Source organism: Mesoplodon densirostris, chromosome 7 (assembly GCF_025265405.1).
Source record: "Mesoplodon densirostris isolate mMesDen1 chromosome 7, mMesDen1 primary haplotype, whole genome shotgun sequence".
NCBI classification, from domain to species: Eukaryota; Metazoa; Chordata; class Mammalia; order Artiodactyla; family Ziphiidae; genus Mesoplodon; species Mesoplodon densirostris.
The window spans coordinates 67,558,040-67,584,539 of NC_082667.1; the positions used below are offsets into that span (position 1 = coordinate 67,558,040).

At 36.9% G+C, this 26,500-nt stretch overlaps 1 protein-coding gene across 2 annotated transcripts in view; it reads left to right on the top strand.

The window, feature by feature from the left end:
• USP47 (ubiquitin specific peptidase 47) overlaps positions 1-18,828 on the top strand; it is a 129,553-nt gene extending 110,725 nt beyond the window's left edge. For both annotated transcript variants that reach the window (XM_060102928.1, XM_060102929.1), the window contains 11 exons: positions 507-622; positions 2,648-2,767; positions 4,458-5,235; positions 10,348-10,523; positions 10,887-10,967; positions 12,304-12,419; positions 12,782-12,900; positions 15,158-15,288; positions 16,797-16,844; positions 16,935-17,065; positions 17,888-18,828. In XM_060102928.1, coding sequence (XP_059958911.1) covers positions 507-622; positions 2,648-2,767; positions 4,458-5,235; positions 10,348-10,523; positions 10,887-10,967; positions 12,304-12,419; positions 12,782-12,900; positions 15,158-15,288; positions 16,797-16,844; positions 16,935-17,065; positions 17,888-18,062 — 1,991 coding nt within the window. In that variant the 3' untranslated portion in view covers positions 18,063-18,828. The remainder of the gene's footprint in view (positions 1-506; positions 623-2,647; positions 2,768-4,457; positions 5,236-10,347; positions 10,524-10,886; positions 10,968-12,303; positions 12,420-12,781; positions 12,901-15,157; positions 15,289-16,796; positions 16,845-16,934; positions 17,066-17,887) is intronic.
• Positions 18,829-26,500: the final 7,672 nt, after the last annotated feature.

Sequence of the window (26,500 nt, forward strand, 5' to 3'; positions counted from 1 at the left end):
TTGAGGAGAAGAAGTCTTTGATTATGAACAAGGTCTTGAATTGTTTAATGAAGGTTGTCAAAAGCAAGTAGAGTTGCTATGTCTCCTTTAGTATTTGTTGTGCATTCTCTAGTTATTTACGTTTATTTAGTGTTGTGGTTTTGGTCTGTATTTTGGAACTTTGGGTACATATTTGTAATATGCTTGATAAATTTGACAGTGGTGCTAATGTTTTATAAGGAAACAAAGCACTTATTTTTAAAAGTCGCATTTTGACTTTTGTCATTTTTTAAAGAGATCTGTAAGAACTTTTTTATTAGCTTCATTTTTTATTTCTTTATATATGTTTGTAATGTGGTAAATTGTGAAAGTTTTAACATGTATAACATATACATCTACCATCTTGATAATTAGAAAAGTATTTTCTTTGCCATCTATTAGAAACACATTTAGAATGCATTGCTCATGTGAAATACCTTTTAAAAAATAACCTCCAATTGGGTTTTTATGTTTTTCCAATGGGACAGAAGTGATGGTGAAGGTTCATGTTGTTGATCTAAAGGCAGAATCTGTAGCTGCTCCTATCACTGTTCGAGCTTACTTAAATCAAACAGTTACAGAGTTCAAACAGCTTATTTCAAAGGTAAGTTTTAAAATTGGTCAATGAATATTTTTAAGTACCTGCTGTGTACAAAGCACTATGTGATAGTTACAAGATGTAGGAACCAATATTTACCTCAAGGAGCCAGTATTTATAGATAGGAGACAACTGTGGTTAGGAGAGAACGATGCTGTATATGGAAGAAACAGATTGACCTAAGTGTGGAGGTAAGGAGTGTGAAGCAAGTGCACATAGCAATGATATGTGTGCTTGGCTGGATCATTGTAAAGTACGTGCCTGGAAAACAAGTTCACTTTATCTCACGGAGGGTTTTTAAATGTAAACTCAAAAGTTTGGGCCCTGTTTAATGTAAACAGTAGGAAGTAGGTTGGTTGGTTGGTTGTTTTTCTAAGTACAGCAGTGGTATGATGAGAGCTCTGCTATAGCGTGGTAATTCTGGCAACACTAAACTAGTGTTCCCAGTGGGCTGAGGGAGGACTCAGGAACATAGATGAGGAGGTTGTTGAAATAATTCAGGTGAAGGCGTTATGACCAGAAATGAAAGAAGTGGCTATTGTAAGAATGAATGTATAAATAGAATTGGCAGCACTTGTGATTGGTAAACATTGGAGCAAGGCAGGAGCACAGAAGACCTGAGGAGTTTCACACTTGGGTAACCAGAAAGACAGTGATAGATGAATAGAGGTAGAAGAGAAAGGTGATGAATCAAATATTAGCCACATTATGTGAGTTAGTGGTAAATAGCATAGGCTCATTCAGAATTTTTGAACTGGAAAAATATGATAATGAAACATTCAGATTTCCTTAGACAAAAAAACTATTCCACTCCAGAGAAATGGTTATTATCCTTTCAGGGGTCTTGTATGCTATAGAACATTGAGTACACAAACATAGGCAAAATTAACCCCAGGTTAAGATTCCCTTGGTGTGGTGGAAATTGTTCAGAAATCGCAGGTCAAGGAACTTCCAGTTTCCATTCATTCATTTTATGGTAGTATTGTCTTTTATCTCATCTGGGGTTTTTTAATGCCTATTTTAACAGGGTTGTTGTGAACATGAACAAAACAAATGCTCTTTTTGTGGGAAAGAAATTGTAAAGTGTTATATAGAAGTTAGTTTTTAATTATTTTTCTGTTTAAAAAAAAAATGACTTCCAACAATTTGCCAAAGTAATAATTGGAGGAAACAAATCATACTGTGAAGTCATAGTTTATGATTAAATTACTCATAAAAAGACAGCATTAGTGTAACTGCTCTGTATTACAGTTTAATCTAGAATATGAGCACTGAGGTAGTACAAAAGAAACACATGGATTTCCTTCCCTGAATAAGCTCATAATTTTGTTGGGGAAAAATATGTCTAAGAATAAAGGCAGTCAGAAAACAGGATGCCAAGAAATATAGTGTTTAAAGTATAATGAGGTTGCCTAAGAATTAGTTATCATTAGCTGTAAAACAAATCATGTTTTATAAAATGTAAATTATTTTTATCTGCTCATTTCATGAGAAATTTACAAAATAACACCAAAAATTAAGGACATGGAATTTTAGAAAACTTTAAAATTTACCTACTAATTTAATCTCATTTTACACAGAAGAAAATTGATTTAGTAAAAGTACTAACAACTATTCACAGAATACAGAAGAACTCATCAAAAGTCAAGAAGTTAAACAGGTGTTGGTTTGACATCAGTTCTCAAAGTCAGTTACTCAGTTTCTTTGGAATCAAATCACCTCATTTACTTCATGAGTTTGGGAGAAATAGAACTTTTAGTGAAAAATTGTTACTTTTAAAATAGTTTCAGAGCATACACTTATAAGTGATACTCTGTTTTCCTAATTTACATCATAATTAATGGATGGAACTAATAATTTTTCCCATAGATTCTTTAAAAATTTGTAAAGCTCTACTAAGATTATTTTTCTCTTAATTTTCTTTCTGCTATTTTTAAGAAGAACTCAGCAATGTCTCATTTTCCCATATTTCCAAATCAAGCAGAATTATTCTTGAAAGAGCACTTTTAAATTAAATTACTTTCATTGTAGGCCATCTATTTACCTGCTGAAACAATGAGAATAGTGCTGGAACGCTGCTACAATGATTTGCGTCTTCTCACTGTGCCCAGTAAAACCCTGAAAGCTGAAGGGTTTTTTAGAAGTAACAAGGTATGTCTTTTATTTTTTCATGACTATTTTCTATGCTGCCATTCACCATCTGTCTGAAATTTACTTCTTGGATTCTCACATCCTCCCAATAATTACCTTCCTTTATAGTCAGGTCACATCTTGCTTCTCTGTCTTCTCAGTCAGTCTTGCTGGGTCTCCTCTTTGTCTTGTTCATGCACTGCCCCTCCTGGAGTGTTTCCCCCTCTTCCTACATTTTGTTTCAAGCCCCAGATTAGTCCTCCTTCTTTGGTGGAGCCTTCATGACTAGTTCTGGTCACAATGATTATGTTCTCTGAATTTTGTTCATTCTTGAGCTTCTCCCATAAAGCAGTACTTCATGGTGAAAGTCTGAAGCATACCTAGTGTGGAGAAAATTATTATCTTGGATTCACCCCACATTATTCCCTTTTCCTACTCATTTATCTCTGTAAGAAAAGAGAAAGTTCATGTTGATCTCTTTGTTTTATCTCTTGATATCATTATGTGTTCCATCATTTATCATTTTTCCTGTGTTTTTATTCCTTTGGTTTACTCTGGATAAATTGTATCAAATATTCCTCATTTGCCGTCTTTTTTATTTATCACCATTTCCAGTCTCATTCATCTTAGGGCAGTTTAGTCTTTTATCATATTTAGCCTCTTTGGTTTTTTTTTTTTTTTAGTATTGTTTTATTAATTCTGATGTGTAATTTTTATTCACCCCTGGTTTCTTCCAGTCTTCTGTGTGACGTTTGTATGTAACATTAAAATCGCTAATCCACCCTAATACTGTTTTAGGGTAAGGAGTGGGAGGGATCTAACTTTATTTTTTTCTTTAAATGGTTAGCTGATAGTCCTGATTTATAACATTTATTGAATAATAATCTTTTTATGCAGAATTCAAAATACTACTCATAATTGCCTGATGTATGTATATGCATTTCATTTTTTTAATTTATTGTGGAAATTTTCAAACATATGCAGAAGTGCATGAATAGTGTAATGAACCCTTATGTACTTATCACCCAGCTTCTATAATTATCAAGTCTTTTTCATGTATATTTAACTAACTACTTCCCCCAGATTATTTGAAAAACATTCCCAGCATCATATCATTTCATCTACAAGCAATATGAATTTATATTTCTAAAAGATGAGAGCTCTTTTTAAAAACATAACCACAATTACATTATTACACCTAAAAAATTAATAGAAATGCCTTAATATCAACCAATACCTAGTCAATATTCAAATTTCCCTGATTATCTTAAAAAAAATTTTTTTCAATAAGATTTGTTTGTTCAAATCAGGATCTAAATAAAGTCCATAATATCTCTCAAGTTTATTTTAATCTAAAGATTTCCTTACATGTTTGTTTCCTTGCAATTAATTTGCTCTAGAATCAAGTCATTTGTCCATTAAATTTTTTATATAACCTGGATTTTGGTGTTGCATTCCCAAGATGTTTTCTTCCATTTTCCGATGAACAAGGTATTTGTTTAGCAGTTCTATGGCTAATTACAAAGACATATGAACATAATATTTTATTTAGTCTCCAAAACAATGGGCGTGTCCTTCAGAAACATTATCATCTCAAATTTTATAATTTATTGTGCACTGTCTTATATTGACGCGATATTATTCTTATAATGAATGATAATGTCATTATAAGAATTAATGATGTAGTATAACTCTTTGACTTACTGTTCAGGTGTTCGTTGAAAGTTCTGAGACTTTGGATTACCAGATGGCCTTTACAGACTCTCATTTATGGAAACTCCTGGATCGGCATGCAAATACAATCAGATTATTTGTTTTGTTACCTGAACAATCTCCAGGATCTTATTCCAAAAGGACAGCATACCAGAAAGCTGGGGGTGACGCTGGTAATGTGGATGATGACTGTGAAAGAGTCAAAGGACCTGCAGGGGGTCTAAAGTCTGTGGAAGCTATTCTAGAAGAAAGCACTGAAAAACTCAAAAGCTTGTCACTGCAACAGCAGCAGGAGGGAGATAATGGGGACAGCAGCAAAAGTACTGAGACAAGTGACTTTGAAAACATTGAATCACCTCTCAATGAGAGGGACTCTTCGGCCTCAGTGGATAATAGAGAACTTGAACAGCATATTCAGACTTCCGATCCCGAAAATTTTCAGTCTGAAGAACGATCAGATTCAGATGTGAATAATGACAGGAGTACAAGTTCAGTGGACAGTGACATTCTTAGCTCAAGTCATAGCAGTGATACTTTGTGCAATGCAGATAATGCTCAAATCCCTTTGGCTAATGGACTTGACTCTCATAGCATCACGAGTAGTAGAAGAACTAAAGCGAATGAAGGGAAAAAGGAGACGTGGGATACAGCAGAAGAAGACTCTGGAACGGACAGTGAATATGATGAGAGTGGCAAGAGCAGGGGAGAAATACAGTACATGTATTTCAAAGCAGAACCCTATGCTGCAGATGAAAGTTCTGGGGAAAGACATAAATGTATGTACTTAAAAAGAAAAAGGCTCCTTGAAACAGCCTTAATTTTTTTTATCAGTTTATTTAAATTTTTAGTTAAGAATCAGCTAAGAGATGCTTTGTCCTAAGATTACCTGTAGCTTCCTGGGTTATAAGATTATCCTCTCTCTCCTTTGCTTTCAGTTTTGATGCAGTTACAGTAGACGGTGTCTTTAGACCTGTGCATTAGGCCTGTGATGGTAATGATGTCAGAACTTTTGTGAGATGATTTAAAAAAAAAGGAAAGAAGGAAAAGAATTAAGAATTTTTTTAAAAGGAAAGAAGTATGATAACAGTACTAAGTAAAAAAAAAAAAAGAAAAGAATTAGTTTAAATAGTAAATAATATACCCCAAAAAGGCCAGACACTTTAGAAAATTTTATATTCATTGCCTAGAAAAATTTTTAATTTGTGCATTCCTTCCCTTTCCTCCATCACCTAATCCAAACTGCACCCTTCCTGCACCCCCTAAAAAATACACAACCGGAAAAGTCAGAGAAAGGAAAGGGCCTTCTTTTGTTCATTTTTTTTTTTTAAGTTTCTTTGAAGGAACCTTTAGGCAAGATATAAACTAGAAATTCTGAATTATATAATCTTAGAAGGATGGAAGAGATCTGTCAGTTTGGGCATTTGGACAAACAACAACAAAAACATATCAACATTGGTGAGATTTAAAATAATAAAAGAATACATAAGGCTTCCCCGGTGGCGCAGTGGTTGAGAGTCCGCCTGCCAATGCAGGGGACATGGGTTCGTGCCCCAGTCTGGGAAGATCCCACATGCCGCGGAGCGGCTGGGCCCGTGAGCCATGGCTGCTGAGCCTGTGCGTCCGGAGCCTGTGCTCCGCAACGGGAGGGGCCACAACAGTGAGAGGCCGGCGTACCGCAAAAAAAAAAAAAAAAAAAAAAAAAAGAATACATAAAATATCAGGCTAAAACCAGCCAGAGAATTAGCAGGACAAGCAGGTTCAAGATACAAAATCTTTCTTCAAGTATAAAAGGGAAATAGCTGAAAACCTAAATACTTTGCATTAGTCTGAAAGGCAAATATTAATATTACCCCTTATATTTTTATATTTTAGTTTTCAAAACACTTTTTTGTTCTCACTTGAAGCTTTTCTGAAATTAATAAAGCAAACAATGATATCCTCATTTGACTGATAAGAAAACTGAAACTCGTAGAGGGTGAATGACTTTCCCCAAAATACATACATATCTAGTAAATAGTGGAACCATTACTAGAGGTTAAGGCTTCTAACTGAATGCATTTGCTCCTATTACTTTTGGAAGAGAATCCCACTCTTCATCAATCCATTTATACACCCACACAATTATTATTTCCTGAATACATGCCAGGTGCCAGGCGATATGTATTTGTCAGAAGTAAGGATGACTAAGATGCAGCCTTATGCTTCATCTTGTGGAGAGAAGGTGCACAAACAACCACTGTATTAGTTAAATGCTATGATACTTGTAGTCTCAAAATTAGATCTTTTAAAGGGAAGTGGCAGAAATCATGAAATCAGTAGTAAAAATACATAAATTTGTGTTTTTAATGAATTAGGTCCAAATAACAATGTAATTATTTGACATCTATACCTATATCTTGCAGAAACTCAAGTGCGAAAATGTGGATTAATGAGTTAAAATGGAGATAGAGAAGCTCTATTATAGTAATGTTTTATTTAAATTTCTATGGACTTTTTTTCTTATAACTCTTATTAGCATGTTATCTCATTTAGTTCTCAACAGCTGTGTGAAATTGATATTGTTAGACACTTTTCACTGATGAAGAAACTGGCTCAAACAAGTTAAATAATTTGCCTGAGCTCACACAGTTAGTTGGTCACACTGCTGGGATCAGATTCAGGTATTCTGGTTGTAAGCCTAGTACTCATTCCTCCACCTCCCCACTGCTACCGCTGTTACTTACTTACCTCACGTCATAGTACAGGAAAAATAGCTAGTACCTACTCTGCTTTCTTACCATCCTCAGCCCTTCAAGGGCATTGCAGAAATTAAAAGTAGCTTCTCTTTGGAAAAAGGTTAGAAATTTCTTTCAAGGAGTTTGTTTTTGAAAGATGTGCTGAAAATCAGACTGCATGAGAGTTTCAACAGTAGGAAGGATTCAGTGGGAATATTTAGAATCATAGTCTGAAGGGTCCCATTTCCATCTTAGAATGCTTAATGAAATCTTTGCAAAGGAGATTGCTGGCCATTTTAACCTTTTTAGAAATCCATTGTGGGCTAATTTACTAGCATTCATTGAAATAGTATCATTCAAGATTTTGTATCTTGAACCTGCTTGTCCTGCTAATTCTCTGGCTGGTTTTAGTCTGATATTTTATGAATTCTTTTATTATTTTAAATCTCACCAATGTTGATATGTTTTTGTTGTTGTTTGTCCAAATGCCCAAACTGACAGATCTCTTCCATCCTCTGAGATTATATAATTCAGAATTTCTAGTTTATATCTTGCCTGAAGCTTCCTTCAAAGAAACTTAAAAAAAAAACTTAAAAAAAAAAAAACGTGATGAAGAGAAACCATTTTCTACAAATTATTTAGTCTTTCAGAGCCATACAGAAGGTTTGTTTGAAAAGAAAAAGTGAAAACCCTGGAAAATGCCTTTTCATGTTTAAAAAACTGGCTTAGGGAAAAGGGAGTGGGGATGACAGCCAGCAGCCAAGTGTTTCAGGAGTCTCTAGTAAGACTGCTTCGTCACAGTTCTGCAGGGATCTGAAAGTAGGTGCCTGGGAAACATGGATGATACGTAATAATACAAGTTCTTCAGAGTGATGAAATGGCAAGGTAGAATAGGTAAACAAAGAATTTGATATCTGAAGAGTGGTATACCATGCACCGTGTAGACAACTCATTTAGATAATTACCAAACAGCATTTAAAATGATGGTCTTTAAGTGATTCATTATAATCCAGGAATTGTTTCAGGGAGTATAGAACTTGTCTTTGAAAATACTGTCCCAGTGTGACCTAGTTGTAGTCTTCAAGCACTGGGGTATGAACAGGAAGGCCAAAGTAATAAAAATGGTAGTGTATTTGCTCTGAAATTTCTTTGTACAATTTTGGCTACCACCTCTTTCAAGAAATACATAAAAGAAAGAAGAAAAGCCTTTGAGGCTATTTTGAGGTTGCACTATGAAGAGACTGAACTTTTCTGTATGAAGGGGTAGATAGGAAAAATGATATGATGGTATTCTGTAAAACTACAAAATAATTATAGCTCATCAATTAAGCTAACACTTTGTCAGTGCTACGTTAAGCATTTTACATGTATTGACCCAAAAACACATTATGAGAAATAAATACTGTTATCTTCATTTAATAATAGAGGTAATTGAAGTACAGAGAACTTAGGTCGAAGTCACAAATCTAATATGTGAGGAGGAACCAGGACTTCATTCCAGCCAGGCAATGTAACTCTAGAACACTTGGTCCCAATCACCATATTGGACTATATCAATAACCAACAAACGTTCATGTCTTCCTATGATACAACATTACTAGGAGTTATGAGAGAAACCAAAATGGCAGTGATAGCTTTTATTTGAGTAATATTTGTCGAACAGCAATCAATGAGACTGGCGTAATAATGCTATGAGGAAACGGAGGCTCAAAAAGATTGGATGACCTACCTACAGCCATTTATCAGACTGAAGTGTCAAAACTGAAATCCAGCCATGGGCTTCTCATTTCTAATCAAGAAATTTTTTCATTACACCCTTCTCTCAAGAAATTTAGTCCCTCTCTGGATAATAGAGTCTTGTACGCCAAAAGCTAGATTTTAACATTTAGGGGCATTCCTTAAAGCTTAGAAACTGACATTTTAAACAAATTAAAAGAAATACTGCCTCAAAAGATATATACAGTAAATAAAGTTCATCACCTTGTCTATGTTTTCTGCTAATTCATACTTGTCACATTTTCTCTAGTGAACCAGTATTTTATAACCAGGAAAATAGTAAATAGACATTATTTGAAAAATCCATTTAGAAAAATTCATCAGCCTGAGTTGAGATGACCTGAGAATGGAAATCAGGAGTGTTTTAGGGTTTTATCCTTAACCTTTCATGTAAATTTCACAGAAAACTGAGGTCTGCTCTAGAGAGAGCCTTAGGGCTGCAAAGAGACCATGGGCCTGAGGCTGCATGGCATCTCTTACATTCTGTACTGCTTTGTTACAAGAGAAAGATAAATGAGTGAAGTTTTTGCTCTTTACTAGAATATGAAGACCAGAGTAAATAGAAACATATTCCAGAAATATCCTCATGAGTGGCTTATAAAATAAAGGACAAAAGATTAAAATAATAAGGCTTAGAAAAAAATAAAGCCCATCAAAGATAATACTATTATAATGCCAACAGAGCTTAAACTGAAGCTTGGAGGAGGTGGGAGTTTCTGATCCATTTAGATATTATTCCTGTTACAGTCCAACCAACCACATGATAAAACAGACATCTTCATATACTAGTCTTGACATTTTTCTCCAGTAGAAATCCCAGAACTAGATTTACTAACAATTTTTGAGGCGATTTATATATATATATATATATATATATATATATATATATATATATATATGAAACTATTTTATAAACATTATCTCATTGAATTTACAGTGAGATACTATGAGGTAGGTACTGTTATTAGCTCCATTTTTCAAATGACAAAATGCAGGTACGGAGGCTGGTGGCTTGCTCTGTGTCTCACAGCTAGTAAGGAAGCAGAAGAGGTAGGGGTGGGACCCAGCCAGAGCCCACACTACTGCTGTGTAGATCTAGAAATGTATGTATTTGAAGAGAGTTCCTATAAGTTTGGTTTTTAATTCAGCAGCCAAAATAAATAAGCAAATAAGCACTTAAATATCTCAGAACATTTAAAGCTGTCAGATTATCCCTAGCATATGCTCAGTGTCCACGTCTTTGTCCATTCAATGTAGTATATTAGCTAAAAGTCAAATAACTGAAAAGGTACTTTTTCCTGCTTACAGTATAATAAAAAGTATATGATCTGCTTTATTTATACTCTAAGAGGTTTCTTTTACTTTTTTTTTCTGTCTTTTTTGTGTGTGTGTGCTTAGGGTTGATGGTGCATGTTGATAAAAGAATTACTCTGGCTGCTTTCAAACAACATTTAGAGCCCTTTGTTGGAGTTTTGTCCTCTCACTTCAAGGTCTTTCGCGTGTACGCCAGCAATCAAGAGTTTGAGAGCGTCCGGCTGAATGAGACACTTTCATCATTTTCAGATGACAATAAGGTCGATTAAAATAATTCTGAATAATTAGAGTCTGTTTTAAATGATAGATTTGAGAACATCTTGTACTACTTCCAAGTAAGGTGAAATGGATACCCTAAAAGGATAATTTGTCCCTGAGGTTTAGTGGTTATTTGGCTTTTTTGTTGTTGTTTTCTCCATTCATCTAACAAACATTTGTTAAATGTTAACTGTGTGCCAGTTAGTATTCTAGGCACTGGGGAATCGGAGGTAAAAGATACACCTGTTTTCAAACAGCCCAGAATCTAGAGAATTGGGAGAAAAATACTAAACAGTTGAGATGAAAATGGGTAGTTTATTCTACTGAGACCATACATCTAAAAAAAAACTGTTTTTAATTTGTAGATTACAATTAGACTGGGGAGAGCACTTAAAAAAGGAGAATACAGAGTTAAAGTGTACCAGCTTCTAGTCAATGAACAAGAGGTAAGTAATATACTTACAAGCAATGTAAGGTAACTTTTGATAGTTATTAAAAACATACAGTGCACAGATTTGATTACTAGACATTTCTTTTTATCTCTCTAAAGAAGGGGATGGCAAACTTTTTTTAGGAAATATTTCAGTTGTACAGGCCATACTGCCTCTGTTGCAACTACTCAGTTCTGCCAATGTAGTACAGAAGCAGACACAGACAATACATAAGCCAATGGTGGTGGCTATGTTCCAATAAAATTTCACTTACAAAAACAGGCACCAGATGAACGTGGCCCTCAAGCCATTTTTGTCATCCCCCTGATCTAAAGTATTGCTACAAATGCTGGAGGGGCAAACATTTTCTGCTTTTAAAAGGGGGTTTGTTTGTGCTTCTGGGAATGATTGTATAATGCTATAGAAGGATGACAGTTAACTACTTTTTGTGTTCAGAGAATCATTTTTAGTATTTAACTAGCATTATATATAGTGTCTCTTTGTGCTGTAAGTGCTTACAAATATTAACCCTTCTAATCTTCATCAATTAACTCTATTATAAAAGTACTATTATTCCCGTTTTATAGATTAAGAAACCGAGGCACAGAGAAGTAACTTGCCCAAGGTCATATAACTTGTAAATGGTGGATTAAGGATCTAAACCAGCTATGTTTTTTGGGGAGTAATAAAATATCTTAGTTCCTGTGATATATAAGATTGTGGTGAATACCCAGAAGAATAAGGCAAAGACACTATTTTTAAGACATTTATAACATCTCAGTGAAGACCTAGACAAATGTGAAAAACAGCAAATAAGGGGATAATGTTTTCATAAAATGCCTTCATTTGTTCAACAAATACTTTATTAGACATCAGTCATATCTCTTATATGTGATCCATTACATTCATTTTGACTTACATCTTTCTTCTGAATTTGGGGTTTGTGAATACTGTATCTCTTTTGAGACAGTCAGTGAATTTATTTGGAGAATTAGTATTCATTTCTCTCATTTTACTCTATAAAGGTGATTCTTTTTACTTTCAAAATTATGGTCATTGTATTACAAGAAGAGAAATATGAATGTATTATCATATTTAATCTCCACAATGACTCTGTGAGGAAGACACTGGCTCCGGTTTACAGATGAGAAAACTGAGGCACAGAAATGTTAAGTAAGCTTGCTCAAGATAGCAGAGTTAGTAAGTAGTGGAGCCAAGATTTAAACCTAGGAAGATAGACTCCTAAACCCAGTCCAGTAATTGTCACACTATAAAGTGCAAATAAAACGTCTTGTTGATCCTTATTTTAATGTGTAATTCAGGGTCTAATTGTTTATGTTTATATTCCTAGCCGTGCAAGTTTCTGCTAGATGCTGTGTTTGCTAAAGGAATGACTGTACGGCAATCAAAAGAGGAGCTAATTCCTCAGCTCAGGGAGCAATGTGGTTTAGAGCTCAGTATTGACAGGTAAAGTAAAATTACAGTGTCATCAGCAATTTGAAGAAAGACAATGTGGTCAATTGATATGGATTGGTATTATTTTCGAAAACTAGAAGAATTTTAAATTCCTGTACCATTCAGAATTTTAGTACTGCAGATTAATAGAACTAAGCAAAAGTATTAGCATTTGTTTGAATTTCCTCTGTAGGATACTAAATTTGATGTCTTGAGAGCTTTTCATTATATTTTCCCAAAATTTTAATGAATAACCATTTGACTTTTGTGTTTGAACATAGTTCGTTTTTCTTTGGTGTGTCAGATTCATGTCATTTTTTTCAAGTTAAGAATTTCAAAGTATAATAGTTTAAAATGTCTTATCACATTTGTAGGTTTCGTCTAAGGAAAAAAACATGGAAGAATCCTGGCACTGTCTTTTTGGATTATCATATTTATGAAGAAGATATTAATATTTCCAGCAACTGGGAGGTTTTCCTCGAAGTTCTTGATGGTATTATCAATATTCTTGTGGAGAAATATCAGGAATTCTCTAGAAATAATCAAAGTTATCATTTTTTCAAATAATGAGTTTCTTCTGTCTCTTCTCTGGGCACCATTTGCCTTTTAAATATTTCTTCTTTTCTCTAATTTTAAGAATATGAATTCTTCCTTTCAGGGAAGTTGCAATTTCAAAGTTGTATTTTTAGTACTTTTTACAGAAAGTAAAAGTTTCTTAGCCATGTTTGTTATTTAGTGTCTTTCTTCATTGTGACTTGTTTTGATGCTGTGGTATTAATAATTTTTCAGAGATTTTGAGAACAGTGACAATATTAGTTTTCTAGGCTGGTACAAAGTACTACAAACTGGGTGGCTTAAACAACAGAAATTTACTTTCTCACAGTTTCGGAGGCTAGAAGTCTGAGATCAAGGCGTTGTCAGGGTTGGTTCCTTCTGTGGGCTGTGTGAGGGAGAATTTGCTCCATGCCTCTCTCCTATCTTCTGGTGGTTTGTCGGCAGTCTTTGGTGTTCCTTGGCCTATAGATGCATCCTCCTGATCTCTACCTTCATCTTCACATCATGTTCTCCGTGTGGGCTTTCCTATCTGTGTCCTGATTTCCCATATTATAAGGACCCTAGTCATATTGGATTAGTACCCACTTTAATGACCTCATTTTAACTTGATTACCATTGTAACGACCCTATTTCCAAATAAGGTCACATTCTGAGGTACTGAAGTTCAGGACTTCAACATGTCTTTTGGTGGGGGACATGATTCAACCCATAACAGTGTAACAGTGACCTAGAAGAGCAGTTCTGTTTGTCACACCTCCTGGTTTTAATTATCAACATTGGTACTTTTAATCTAATGTTTTTTGGAAGAGTTAGTGGGGGAAAAGTTGGCTTTTGGGAGATATCAAGGGAAACAACTAGTTCTATATTCTTTTGCGACTTTGCTGTTGCTTAGAAAGTTTTTGATTTTCCTTTTCTTTTTCCATAGAAATTAAAATATCGTAAGTTCTGGATATTTTTATGTAAGATTATGATAGCTTTCAGAGGGTTCAATAATACTAACACCTCACCTATTTCAGGCTATTTCAGGTCTAATTTGGTTTAAATTTCAGTGTTTGAATTCTGATTAAGTGACAAGTTAACTGGGGAGACAAGGAATAACCAAGATGCCATCTACTATGATTTGTAGCCAAGTGCTCCAGATTGTAATTCCTTCCCTGAGTATCTGGGGCCTGAGAGAGTAATCGCTGTGTCTGGGTAGGCCAAGAAGAGATGAAGGACATAGACATCACCCTTGTTAGGAGGGAGTATATTTTAGCAGAGATGGATTAGCCAGAACATGTCTCTGGATAGTAGGTCCTTACATCAGTATCATTTCAGTATATATTTTAGCATCGAAATACTTGAGTAAGATATGTCATGTGATTAAATCTAAGAAACAGTTATTGACCTGTAATTTGCCAGACATTGCTGATCCTTGGTGCTACAAAAATGAATAAAGACCAGTGATTGTCCCCCAGATGCACAGTGTATGGGAGAGCCAGAACTACAAACCTGAAATTCCAAAATGATAGGTGTTAAGGACCAAATCAGTACAGTTGGCTCTTGTGTACCTCAAAGAGAAAGGTGACAGTTGAGCTGGGTTTTGAAGAATCAGTAAGTTTGGGAGTAAATGAAAAGAGAAGGATTAATGATAGCTTGAGTGAAAAAAGAAGATAAACTGAAAGCTATTTGATTATGATTTTAGATTGTGGGGTAGAAGCCAACAGAGGAACAAAGATCATAGATGCAAAGAAGAGAGTAATTGGTAGAGCAGTGTCCAGCAGGAGTCACGAGGGAGTGGAGTTAGGAGTGCTGGTGGAAGGAGAGCTTGCAGGGGTTAGCGATTATCTTCTGAGACTTGGGGGAAGAGAATAAATATTTTATTCTCAAAAACTCCTTGGGATAATTGGTTTCTTTTATACCCACTTTTTCTTTTTTATATTTATTTATTTATTTGGCTGCGCTGAGTCTTAGTTGCAGCGTGTGGGATCTTTAGTTGTGGAATGTGGGATCTAGTTCCCTGACCAGGGATTGAACCCGGGCCCCCTTCTTTGGGAGTACAGAGTCTCAACTGCTGGACCACCAGGGAGGTCCCCATGCCCACTTTTTAAGAATAACACTTGAAGTAAATCTTTTTGTTTAGTCAGGCAGTACAAGAAAAGGCAAATTATGAATCATTAGAGTAAATAGAATGATGGCCTAATCTTGCATATTAGGGGCAGAGAAGATGAAATCCATGTCACAACTTGCAGTTTTGTCAAGACGGTGGAGGCCTTCAGAGATGAAGTTGGATCCCTTCCAGGAGGTTGTGTTGGAAAGCAGTAGTGTTGATGAGTTGCGAGAGAAGGTAAGTTCATTTTAAAGAAAATGAACTAACATACATTTTTCTCTGTGGTGCATAAGAGACACCCTAGGAAGTGAGTGCCAGACACTGACGCAGCAACCTCTCTTTCTTTGAATCTGTCACACCTTGTGCCACACTACTCTTGTTTCTTAGGGCTGCTGATGCTTTGAAAAATTACCTTGGCTTCTGACCATCCAGAAGTGAACCACCACTTTCTGTTACTTGGACCAACTTTGCCTTAAATAGTTAGGATTAGTTAGAGGCACTAGAGTAAATTGCTGTATATGCTTAAAACCCAAATGAGGTAGAATCAGGTAGAGAACCCAGATGAAGATCTCTTCTGCATTTTGTATTTTAAAGGTGGGAATTCTGAGGATCTCTGGAGAAAGGGTGAATTATTCATAAGTGGTACTAGGACAGTTGGCAGTTTGGGGAAAAATTTATTTCCATATTTCACACCAAACACAAAAATAAATTCTAAATAAGTTAAATTTATATTTTAAAATATAGTAAAATGATAAATGTTCTAGGTGAAAATACTGAGAATATTTTTATAATCCCAGAGAGGGAAAAATATCTGTAAGTATAATACCAAAAGCCAAAAAAGAAAAGATAGAAAACATAAAAGTTTAAATCTTCTGCACAGTACCCCCCCACTGCCAAAAAAATTTTTTTAAAGCAACCCATAAACAAAACTAAAAAACAATGGAAAAATATTCAAAACATATGTGAAACATGATGTCCAAATTTAAAAGGAGCTACAAATTAATAATCTGGACAATCTAATTTTAAAATAAGCAAAGAATATGAATAGGGAATTCATAGAAGAAGAAATACAAGTTAAAATAATAACAGCACTTTTTACCTCTTAAATTGGTGAAGATTTAGAATATAAAAAAATACCTAGAGTCATCATGGTTTGGGGAAAACAATATCATACACCTTTGATAAGTGGTTAAATTGTTACATTTTTTTCAGGGTTCAGCTTGGCATTGTTTATCAACATTTCAGATGTGCAATTCTACATCTAAGAAATGTTTGCAGAAATATGCGAAGAGATATTTATGGAGATACATATTATAGCATTGTAACTGGGAAAACCTAAAAACACGCTCAGTGTCCATCAGTAGGAAATAAAATGGTATATTTTTCAACTATTGAAGAGAATGAGGTTACTCGGTATCTTATTCTTATATGGAGACTATATAAAGTTATTATATAGATATATAAAACTATTTATGAAATATATTTATAAATGTGTATATGTAGTTTATATATGCATAGGAAAGGTCTGGAAGGAATATACTAAATTGATATTTCTGAGACATGGTGTTTGCAGGTGGACAGAGGAGAGAATTCCACTTCCTGCTTTTTAAAAAAATTTTATATCAAACATGTTACTTCTTTGAACAAAAAATCAAGCTATGTCTGTGCTTATGAGGTTAAAGGAAAATAACTTCTCAGCAAATTTACTTTTTAGATGAACTCATGTAAAATGTTTCCTTTTACAGCTTTGTGAAATCAGTGGAATTCCTTTAGAAGATATTGAATTTGCCAAGGTAAGGCCCTGAGAATGTTTAAATCTGGGTACTAGGGCTCAATAAACATGGCTAATGGTGTCATTTATTCATTCATTCTTTTCTCCTTAGGGTAGAGGAACTTTTCCCTGTGATATTTCTGTCCTTGATATTCATCAGGATTTGGACTGGAATCCTAAAGTTTCTACCCTGAATGTCTGGCCTCTTTATATCTGTGATGATGGTGCAGTCATATTTTATAGGTAACACTCACAGTGTTTTGGTTATTTCTAGTGGTACCACATTTTTGTTGTGCATCTTGTTTTTCATAAATAGCTTTACAATTGTTATGATACAGAGCAGCCCTGACCAGTGCAAACCATTTATTACATTCTGAAATTTCTAGTAGCCACATTTTAAAAAGTAGAACAGTGAAACTATTTTAATAAAGTATTTCTAACCCAGTACATCCAAAATATTATCATTACAACATGTAAACAATATAAAAATCATTTACAAGGTATTTTACATTATTTTTCATATAGTAAGTCTCCAAAATATTGTGTATTTATTATACTTGCCTCCCATGTCAGTTTGGAGCAGACATATCTCAATAGGCACACATGGCTAGTGGCTACCGGATTAGACATTACAGATATAGAGGGAAAAGAATAGTCATTGGAGGCTGGCAGATATGTGTTCAGATTTAGCATTGTTATTTACCTAGGTCCTCATCTGTAAAATGGCAACAATGATGTCAACCTTGCAAGATTTTATGAGAATTAGGAAGTATTGCATTTTAAAAAACTGGCCTAGTGCCTGTTATAAATAGATGTTCAATAAACGATAGCCATTATTATACTAATAGTAACATGGAAATTATTCTATGCCATTTATCGAAGTGAGTGCCATGTTAATATAATAAACACAGAAATCTAGGATATCTTAATATATGAGGTTATTTAACTTCAGTGGTGATAATCAGATTTCATTTTCTCACTGAGGAGCTTTAGAGCATTTAAGCAGAAATTAAAAGAGACAGATGGCTCTACTGGTCTAATATGTCATTAATATTTTAAACGTAGGGATAAAACAGAAGAATTAATGGAGTTGACAGAGGAGCAAAGAAATGAACTGATGAAAAAAGAAAGCAGTCGACTCCAGAAGACGGGACATCGTGTAACGTACTCACCCCGGAAAGAAAAAGCACTAAAAATATATCTGGATGGAGCACCAAATAAAGATCTGACTCAAGACTGACTCTGCTAGCGTAGCATTTTCCCTGGGGGATTTTGGTTTTAATTAGACGGTTCACTGCTACTGTGTAGTGTGCCATTATAGCCGGACGTGGTTAGGGGTAACCCAGTGATACCAGCACTGATTGGACTGCCCTTCACCAATCAGAAGCTCAGTGCCCAATGGGCCACTGTTTTGACTTGGAATCATGTTGTGCACTATAGTCAAATGTACTGTAAAGTGAAAAGGGATGTGCAAAAAAATAAAAACAAAAAGCAAAACCTGCTACTAGAAAAGGGGAAAGGGGAATGAGTAAACTTCTTTTCTTGTGGACAGATGTGCACATAGCCGCTAGTCCAACCAGCCTCAAACAGGATGCTCATAGCTTAATAATAAAAGCTGTGCAAAGGCCATGAATGAATGAATTTCTGTTTATTTCACTGATACACACATTACCTCATTGACAATTCGGAAGTAAATGCAACGTGTGTTGACTCTTGGAAAACAGCAAAATTAGGAGCAGAAGAAAGAAATGCTTAGAACCAGCCGTAACCCAGTAAAGAAAGAATCATGAAGTTGTGTTTTTACTTTGTTTCCTTTTTTTCGAAGTATTAAGAACATTATTCTAGATCATCAAAACGTTTCCTTAGACCACTCCCAGCAGGTGGCAGCTCAAAATTGCTGCAATACTGTAATTATAACTGATTGTACGTAAGTTATGGATGTAGAGAATTCATTTCACTCGTTCATTCAGCATGTAAATAAAATTGATCCTATTGAGTTATCATAATTGCAGTTCAGCTATTTCCCATGGTTATTCCTTTCACATGTCATTCATGATGTACATTTGTGTACATTGAGAAGTATAGCAGTTTATGTAAATGTAACCCTCAGTGGGGTTCCTCAGTGCTGGGTCCCATACGATTGTATTTGCCCTTGTTAATGAGGTTTTTCTGTTCAGCGGCTTTGATTTTTTTCCTTTTTTACATTTATTTTTGAAGATTTACTCCAGGTTTGAATCTTCTAAAACCCTTTTAAGTCCCACTTTAATTTTTGGAGTTGATACATAGTTACATGTAGTTTAACTTTGGGGAAACATCTTAACATCGTTTTGAATAAACTTGCTAGTAAGTCAGGTCATGACACAGGCTAATGCAGTCAACATGATTTCATTGCAAAGTCTATTAGAATTGGCAAGTTTTTGCTATGCTAAATACAACTATTCAATGAACACAATTCTACGTAAATTTTGAAAATGCCATCTAATTTATAAAAAAAATCAATTAAAAGGTTTTGGTAAAATTTTTCATGCCAGATGCTGTTTACAACAATGAACATGCCAATAAAACATTTGTTCATTCTGTGGTGTTATTTTGGTCATTAAACTTTTGTGGATGAAGAATCCGGGTTCAGAAGAGATTTGTTTTCTTTAAATACTACATTTTGTAACGTATATTGAATAATTATCTCATTTCTGTGGTAATGTATGTTTACAGTAAAGTTCTCATAAGAGAGATGAAAAGATGTTAATATTTAACTTTGGAGGATCCTGTCGATATTTCAAAGTCAAAATTTTACCCTTTTTTTCCTTTTAAGAAAGAATTAGAAAATAGTGTTAGCAAATGTTGGTTGCAGTTTGAATATAATGATTGCGAGTTCCATAATATCTTAAAAGTCCCCACGAGGGGAAAAAAAATCTTTTCTAAGACATTTTTCTGACTCATTTTTATTCCATATAAACTCTGTAGCATTCTGCTAAATTTGATGGTGGTACTGTTCTGGGTTTGCATTAGTGGAATTGGTGGTGTTCTCAGAGGAAAACTTGAAGCATTTGTGATGAGTTGTTTTTTCAGATCATTTAGATTTTCTGATGTAACATGACAGCTCTTTGGTTCTGATGCAGGCCAGCTTCCTTGGGATATAGGGGTCAGTAAATGTGCTTTCTGCTTTCAAGGACTGACTGTGGAGCAGAGGAGGCAGATTTGTAAGTAAAATGGGTTTGGGGCCTTGTTTGATTTGGTTTAGTGTCCCTGTAAGAGGAAATGGTAGAATCTTCATACCTGCTCCTCATTCTGTGCCTTCTTCCCTTTTTATTGTTTGTTTCATGTTTGCTGTTTCTAATTGAAGGCGTATTACAAATACCAAGGGTAAAGAAAATATATATTTCATTATGGAAAAAAAAAGTTAAAGCTTCTTGCTCTTCAGTGCCTGATAGAAAACACAGTGTTGCACTTGAATAATGTCAGTAAAGGGGGTGATGATTTCAAAGTGGATTTGTGACAGTGGGAACAGTAATTTGCGGGAAACAGATTAATGTGTCAACCTCCCCCAGACTCAGAGAATCAAGTGAGCATCTGTAAGCCAAGGGGCACATTAACTGTGTGTGCCCAGGCCTGGGGCCCTGGAACCTGGTGATCACTCATCTGCTCAATCTTCTGAGGCTGAGGCAGGCCACATGCAATAAAGAGTGACCCTGCTCCCCATGGGTCATGCCAAGGTTTTGAAGAGTTTCTACTGTGGGGCAGATGAGTTTGTGTCAGCCAGGGACACCCTGTGAGAACCAAGTACCTACATGTCTAAGGCAGGTGCTAAGGTCAGGGGTCCATTCTGGCCGAAGAAGCCAGAGCTATGGTTTCAGGACTCTGCCTTGTTTATTTAGCTGGTCTGTACAGTGTTTATTTAGCTGGTCAGTACAGAGGTTTGCTAGATGAACATCTGCTTCTCAAACGAAGTGTAAGTAAGTGATAGTAGTCATGACAAGATAAAAAGAGTGAGGGAAGGAGCCCTATACTACACAGTGTTTGGTAATCTCATTCGTAATGGAATGGAAAGTACTTTAAAACTCTTGAGAAAACGGAAAGTACTTTAAAATTCTGAGGAAACGGGGGTGAACTATGCTACAGCTAGAAAACAATCAAGTAGGCAGGCTACACTGTTAGGAATGGTATCTAGGTGGAGAGAGGAGACAGCTATAAGCTTCCAACATGGTCTGAGCTAGAGTGCACAGCATCAGAGCACTGCAGTGTTATTACTAAATCTGGAAGTGACCTGTGAATGTATGGAATACAATAAAATCTTTTATTCTGATTCATTCGCTAGTATTTCCTTTTCAATTGGCTGTTTTCCTTCTGAATTTTGTCCCTTTGTTCAGCATTAAGACTCTAACCAGCTCTTGCACTTGTGACTTGCAAATTGTAGTCTAGAGTACATGGAATAGAAGATAATCTGAATTAGCAAGTTTTTTGTTTGCTAAATAAAAGTATTCCATCTAAACAATTCTGTGTAATTTTTGCAAAACGAATCAATATTTTGGTCACTAGCAGTCAAAAGCCTTCTAGGGCCACAAATCCTTAAATCCAATGCAAAATTGTGTGTATGTGTAGTTTTCTAGGGGTCTAGTAAATGCTTTTTTAATCAGGTTTGCAAAGGAATTCATGGTCCAAATAAAGCTTGTAGCCACGTAGGCTTGGTGTACATGAAGCTGGTGTACAGAAGATGCTCCTTCAATGTCGTTCGTATGGGGAAAGGGGTACTACGATCATTTGGTTAGATAGTGTTAATTTTCAAAACGTGGCTTTCAGAAACAATGCTTGACAAAATCAAGAGTGCGTTAAATTATGTGTGACTGTTTAGAAAAGAATGTGATGATCACTAGGGGCCAAGCTAGGAGGGCAAAAAAGTGTTAGGGAGGGATGTGCTCCCCCTTCCCCGTCATAGCACCACCACCTACCTCCCCCTCACCTGTTTACCTGCACAGGAGAAGCTGGTCTTTTGACTGGTCAGAGCCTGAGAATTTACCAGGCCAGGGGATTATTTGTGGACCCGAGAGCCCTGCCTTAAAGGTGAGTACCGTGCTCCCCCTCTGCTTCCTTTGCTCCCAACCTGCCCCTTCCCCCAGTATAGAGGGCACACTTCATGTTCAGCCTTATAATGCTTAAGCAACCCACTGAATTAGAAGGTATCTTGTTGAGATACAAATAATGCAGTGGTTCTGTTTTTCCAGTAACTGTGCCAACTGTTTTGTAGAATGCAGTTTTGCACTGGAAGCAGACTTTTGGGGCAACCCTATAACTTTTAAGTCACTTTGCATTATTCAAACAATCTGACCTTGTTGAAGTTTTTTAGTCATTTGATTTAAAGCGCCTCCCCCCACCACACGCACAGTGGCTGTTGGATGTGCCACTCTCTGCTTGGAGAGGGAAGGAGGCTATGGTCAGAGCCCTCACCCCCCACTGGCTCTTTTCTGCACCAGCTCTATGGGTGGTGGAAGAGGGAAAAGAGCAGCCTCCTGGTGGTGGTGGTGAGATTACTGTCCCCTTTTACCTGGTCACCATGAACTCTTGTAGAAGGTGGACACCCTATGGGTCCTGCCAGCCAAGGATTCAACTCCAAACAACAGTGGTGGTTCCTTATGAAACTTGACTATCTTTTGCCGACTTCGTGCTGGCAAGGGACATTCCTCTGAAATGCGTACCACATTATCCCATGATGCCCTGGGGCTGTGGATGCAGTAGGAATCTATTTTCTTTGCATCTTCCCTCCTCCGCATCACTGCTCCATCCAGTCATCTCTCCCTGATGCTCCTCCTTCCATGGTATTAGTGGCAAGTCAATGTGTCCACCTTCTATACAACCATCCCCCTTTGAGGTGTCAATCACTCCCATACAAATTTTATTTTTTGTTGAAGTATAGTTGATTTATATTGTGTTAATTACTGCTGTACAGCAAAGTGACTCAGTTATACAAATATATATGCATTCTTTTTCGTATTCTTTTCCATTATGGTTTATCACAGGATATTAAATTTAGTTCCCTGTGCTATACAGTAGGACTTTTGTTGTTTATCCATTCTATATGTGCAGTTTACATCTGCTAACCCCAAACTCCCAATCCATCCTTCCCCACCTCCCTCCCCCTTGGTAACCACGAGTCTATTCTCTATGTCTGTGATTCTGTTTCTGTTTCATAGATAGGTTCATTTGTGTCATATTTTAGATTCCACATATAAGTGATATGGTATTTGTCTTTCTCTTTCTGACTTACTTAGTATGATCTCTAGTTGCATCCATGTTGCTGCAAATGGCATTATTTTTTATGGCTGAGTAGTATTCCATATGTACCACATCTTTATCCATTCATCTGTCAGTGGACATTTAGGTTGCTTCCATGTCTTGGCTATTGTAAATAGTGCTGCTATAAACATAGGGGTGCATGTATCTTTTTGAATTATAGTTTTGTCTGCATATATGCCCAGGAGTGGGATTGCTGGATCATACGGTAATTCTATTTTTAGTTTTCTGAGGAAACTTCATACTGTTTTCCACAGTGGCTGCACCAACCTACATTCCCACCAACAGTGTAGAAGGGTTCCCTTTTTTCCACACCCTCTCCAGCATTTGTTATTTGTAAACTTTTTAATGATAGCCATTCTGACCGGTGGTACCTCACTGTAGTTTTGACTTGCATTTCTCTAATAATTAGCAATGTTGAGCATCTTTTCATGTGCCTATTGGCCACCTGTATGTCTTCTTTGGAGAACTGTCTCTTCAGGTCTTCTGCCCATTTTTTGATTGGGTTGTTTGTTTTTTGTTGTTGAGTTGTCCCATCCAAATTTTATGAGTGTTTCTCTGAAAGTTCCTCCCATAGGTTTTAGCCAAAGGAATAAGTCTAATTTCCCCTGCCTCATAGGAGATCAGACAGGGAAATAACCTGTTTTCCAAACACTGCCAGCTCCCAAAAGGGGGTTTCTTACCACCTCCCTTGTCGTCTTTATATAGGGCAATTGAGTTGCTGCTGCTGCAGTGGCACCTCTCAGCAGCCCCTGTTATGAGGTGCCTGGCTCCACAGCTGTCAGTCCTCTGACTTTGGAAACCCAATCTGGCTATCAAAACATAATCTCTAATCTAGTTGCATTTCTTGACTCTGGAGGGGATGCACAGACTACAGGAATACTTAACTGCCCTTTATCCCACGCTTCCCTCCCACCACAGCAGGCCCCTGGCCTCTCTCTTCAGCTCTCATCCTTCTGCCCTGCACCCCTTTCTCCTGATTGTGTCAAAAGCGCAAAGAACCAGGCTAGGGAGGCTAGAAAAGCCAGGCACTGGGAGGAGTAAAGGGAGGGAGCAGAAACAGAACATGAAGAGGGGAAGCTGGGAAGAGGCAGCAGCAATCCTCTTTGTTCCATCACAGTCGTCTTCCAGTTTAGTCGAAGGCCACGTGGGTGGACAAGCCAGCCACGCATCTGGGCGGAAGGTGGAGCTCAGACTTGGAGCCTGCACCACACACCCAAACACTTCATTTTCTAATCTTGCTTTTTCCCATTGAGGGTGGGAAAGCGGGTGAGTTGGGATTCATAAAGCTGCACGTTGTTCCCCTTTTAGTTGTTTCTGGTTTCAAACAACAAAGACTAACAGCAACTTTATCTGTCATATTGCTGGTTTACTTTAGAAGGAGTCCAGAAATAGTTGACAGAAGGGCTGCTTTCCTCCTCAACGTCATCGAGGACTCAGACGTTTATCCTTCTGAGGTACGTAGAATAACGGCCCACAAAAGATGTCCATATCCCAAACCCCAGACCCTCTGAATATTTACCTTACATGGCAAAAGGGACAGCAGATACGATAAAGATTAAGAACTTTGCCATGGGAAGATTATTCTGGATTCTATATAAGTCACTGGAAGTGAAAAACCTTTCGCAGCTGCAGAGATGGCACCAAAAGACCCAACCTGTTACTGCTGGCTTTGAAGATGAAGGGGGCCATGAGCCACAGAAAGAGAGCAACCTGTAGAGGCTAAAAAGGGCAAGGACGTGGTTTCTTCCCCAGAGCCTCCAAGAAGGCAGCCCTGCTGATGGCCTTGATCTTGATCACATGATCCCAAGATGGCTGCTGCAGCTCCAAATGTCACATCCTAAACACCTGTGCTCAAAGGCAGGCAACCAGGGAAGGGGGTGGAAGGCAGGGACATACTTCCTGTAGGCCTCTTTCCTTTTGTCACTCAGGTTAAAAAAAACCCTTCCCAGAAACTCTTTGGCAGCCTTCCCCTTACATTTCCAGGGCCAGAACTTGGTCATGTGGCCATCTCTAGCTGCAAGGGGGCGCTGGGAAAGGAAGTGTCCAGCTTTTCCAGCCTCTGTGATGGTGGGAGAAGCGCAAGGAAAGAGGGCTGGGATTAGCTGTCAGGTAATGGAAATGACAGCATCTACCGTGGCTTCCTTGGCAGGAACTCCGGATCTCGGGAAGGGCAGGCAGGAAGATGCAAGTACCAAGGTCCACCTAACCTTTACCACATTCCACTTAGAATCGTGAGTAGAGGAGATACACCAGCGTCTCTATATGTGAATTTCAGCCAAGAATTTTGCCAAGCCCCTCATGTTCTTGATTTTTGTGGCTATGATGACAAAGTGGAACAGGATAATATACCTGCATATAAGCTCCATGAGAAAGTGACCTAGTTTTTATCTCATGTACCACTGTCTCCCTGGCACCTAACGTAGGGCCTGACATTTAGTAGGTGCTCAATAAATTTTTGGATGAAATTTCAGCCTCTTCTCCAAACGCTCAAATTTACCTTGCCTTCCAGCCACTGTGAATTACTTGCAGTTCCCCCTATATACCATCCCTCCTCCTTGCCTCCCTCCCTGTGCCTATAGCCCAGAATGCCCTTTTCTATTCCTTCTGTCCTCCTGATATACTATCATCTTTGAAAGCCAGTTCCCATGCTAGCTCTCCCAAGCCACGTGCTCCTTTGAGGATCCCATAACGCTCTGTTCAGATATCGGGTTGACTGCTTTCATTTTGTCAGTGCTGCGTTTAGTGTAGCTCCCTCATTAGGCTGTGATGCCTTCAGGGTAGGACCCTATCTGGATCAACTTGGTACCCCTAGTGCATATCACAGCACCTGGTTCTGAGTAAATATCTGTTGAGTAATAAAGATGTAGAGAGGTCCTGATGATTCTGGACATTGAAAACAGCTAATTTTAAGAGATAAACTTATCAGTATATCCTGGGCATACTGTACTAGATATTGTTTTGACTTTAGCTCTATCACTTAATCTTTTTGAGTCTCCATTTCTTCATCTGTTAAATGAAGAAAATACTCATGGGTTCAATGAAGATTGAATTAATATGGGTAGACTGTCTAATCTGGTGTCTTATCAATCACCCAGCTGACCTTAATATATAGTAGTTTATTATTATGGATTATCATGGTCACTGAAGATCTTACTGTGTTTGGCCCAGAACTGCATTTGATTAAAGAAGCCTCCCCAGAAAAGAGGCATACACATTCCATTTACTCCTTCAGAGACAATGAAGCACTGACACTCTTAAGGACTAATTCCCATCCCCAAATGGTTAACATTTCTAAAATATCTTGTGCTTCCATTGTCTGGAAAATTTGCTTTATGGAAGAACTTTTTTTTTCTTTTTGGACAATGCAGGTCATTTCTGTGTTATTTTTTC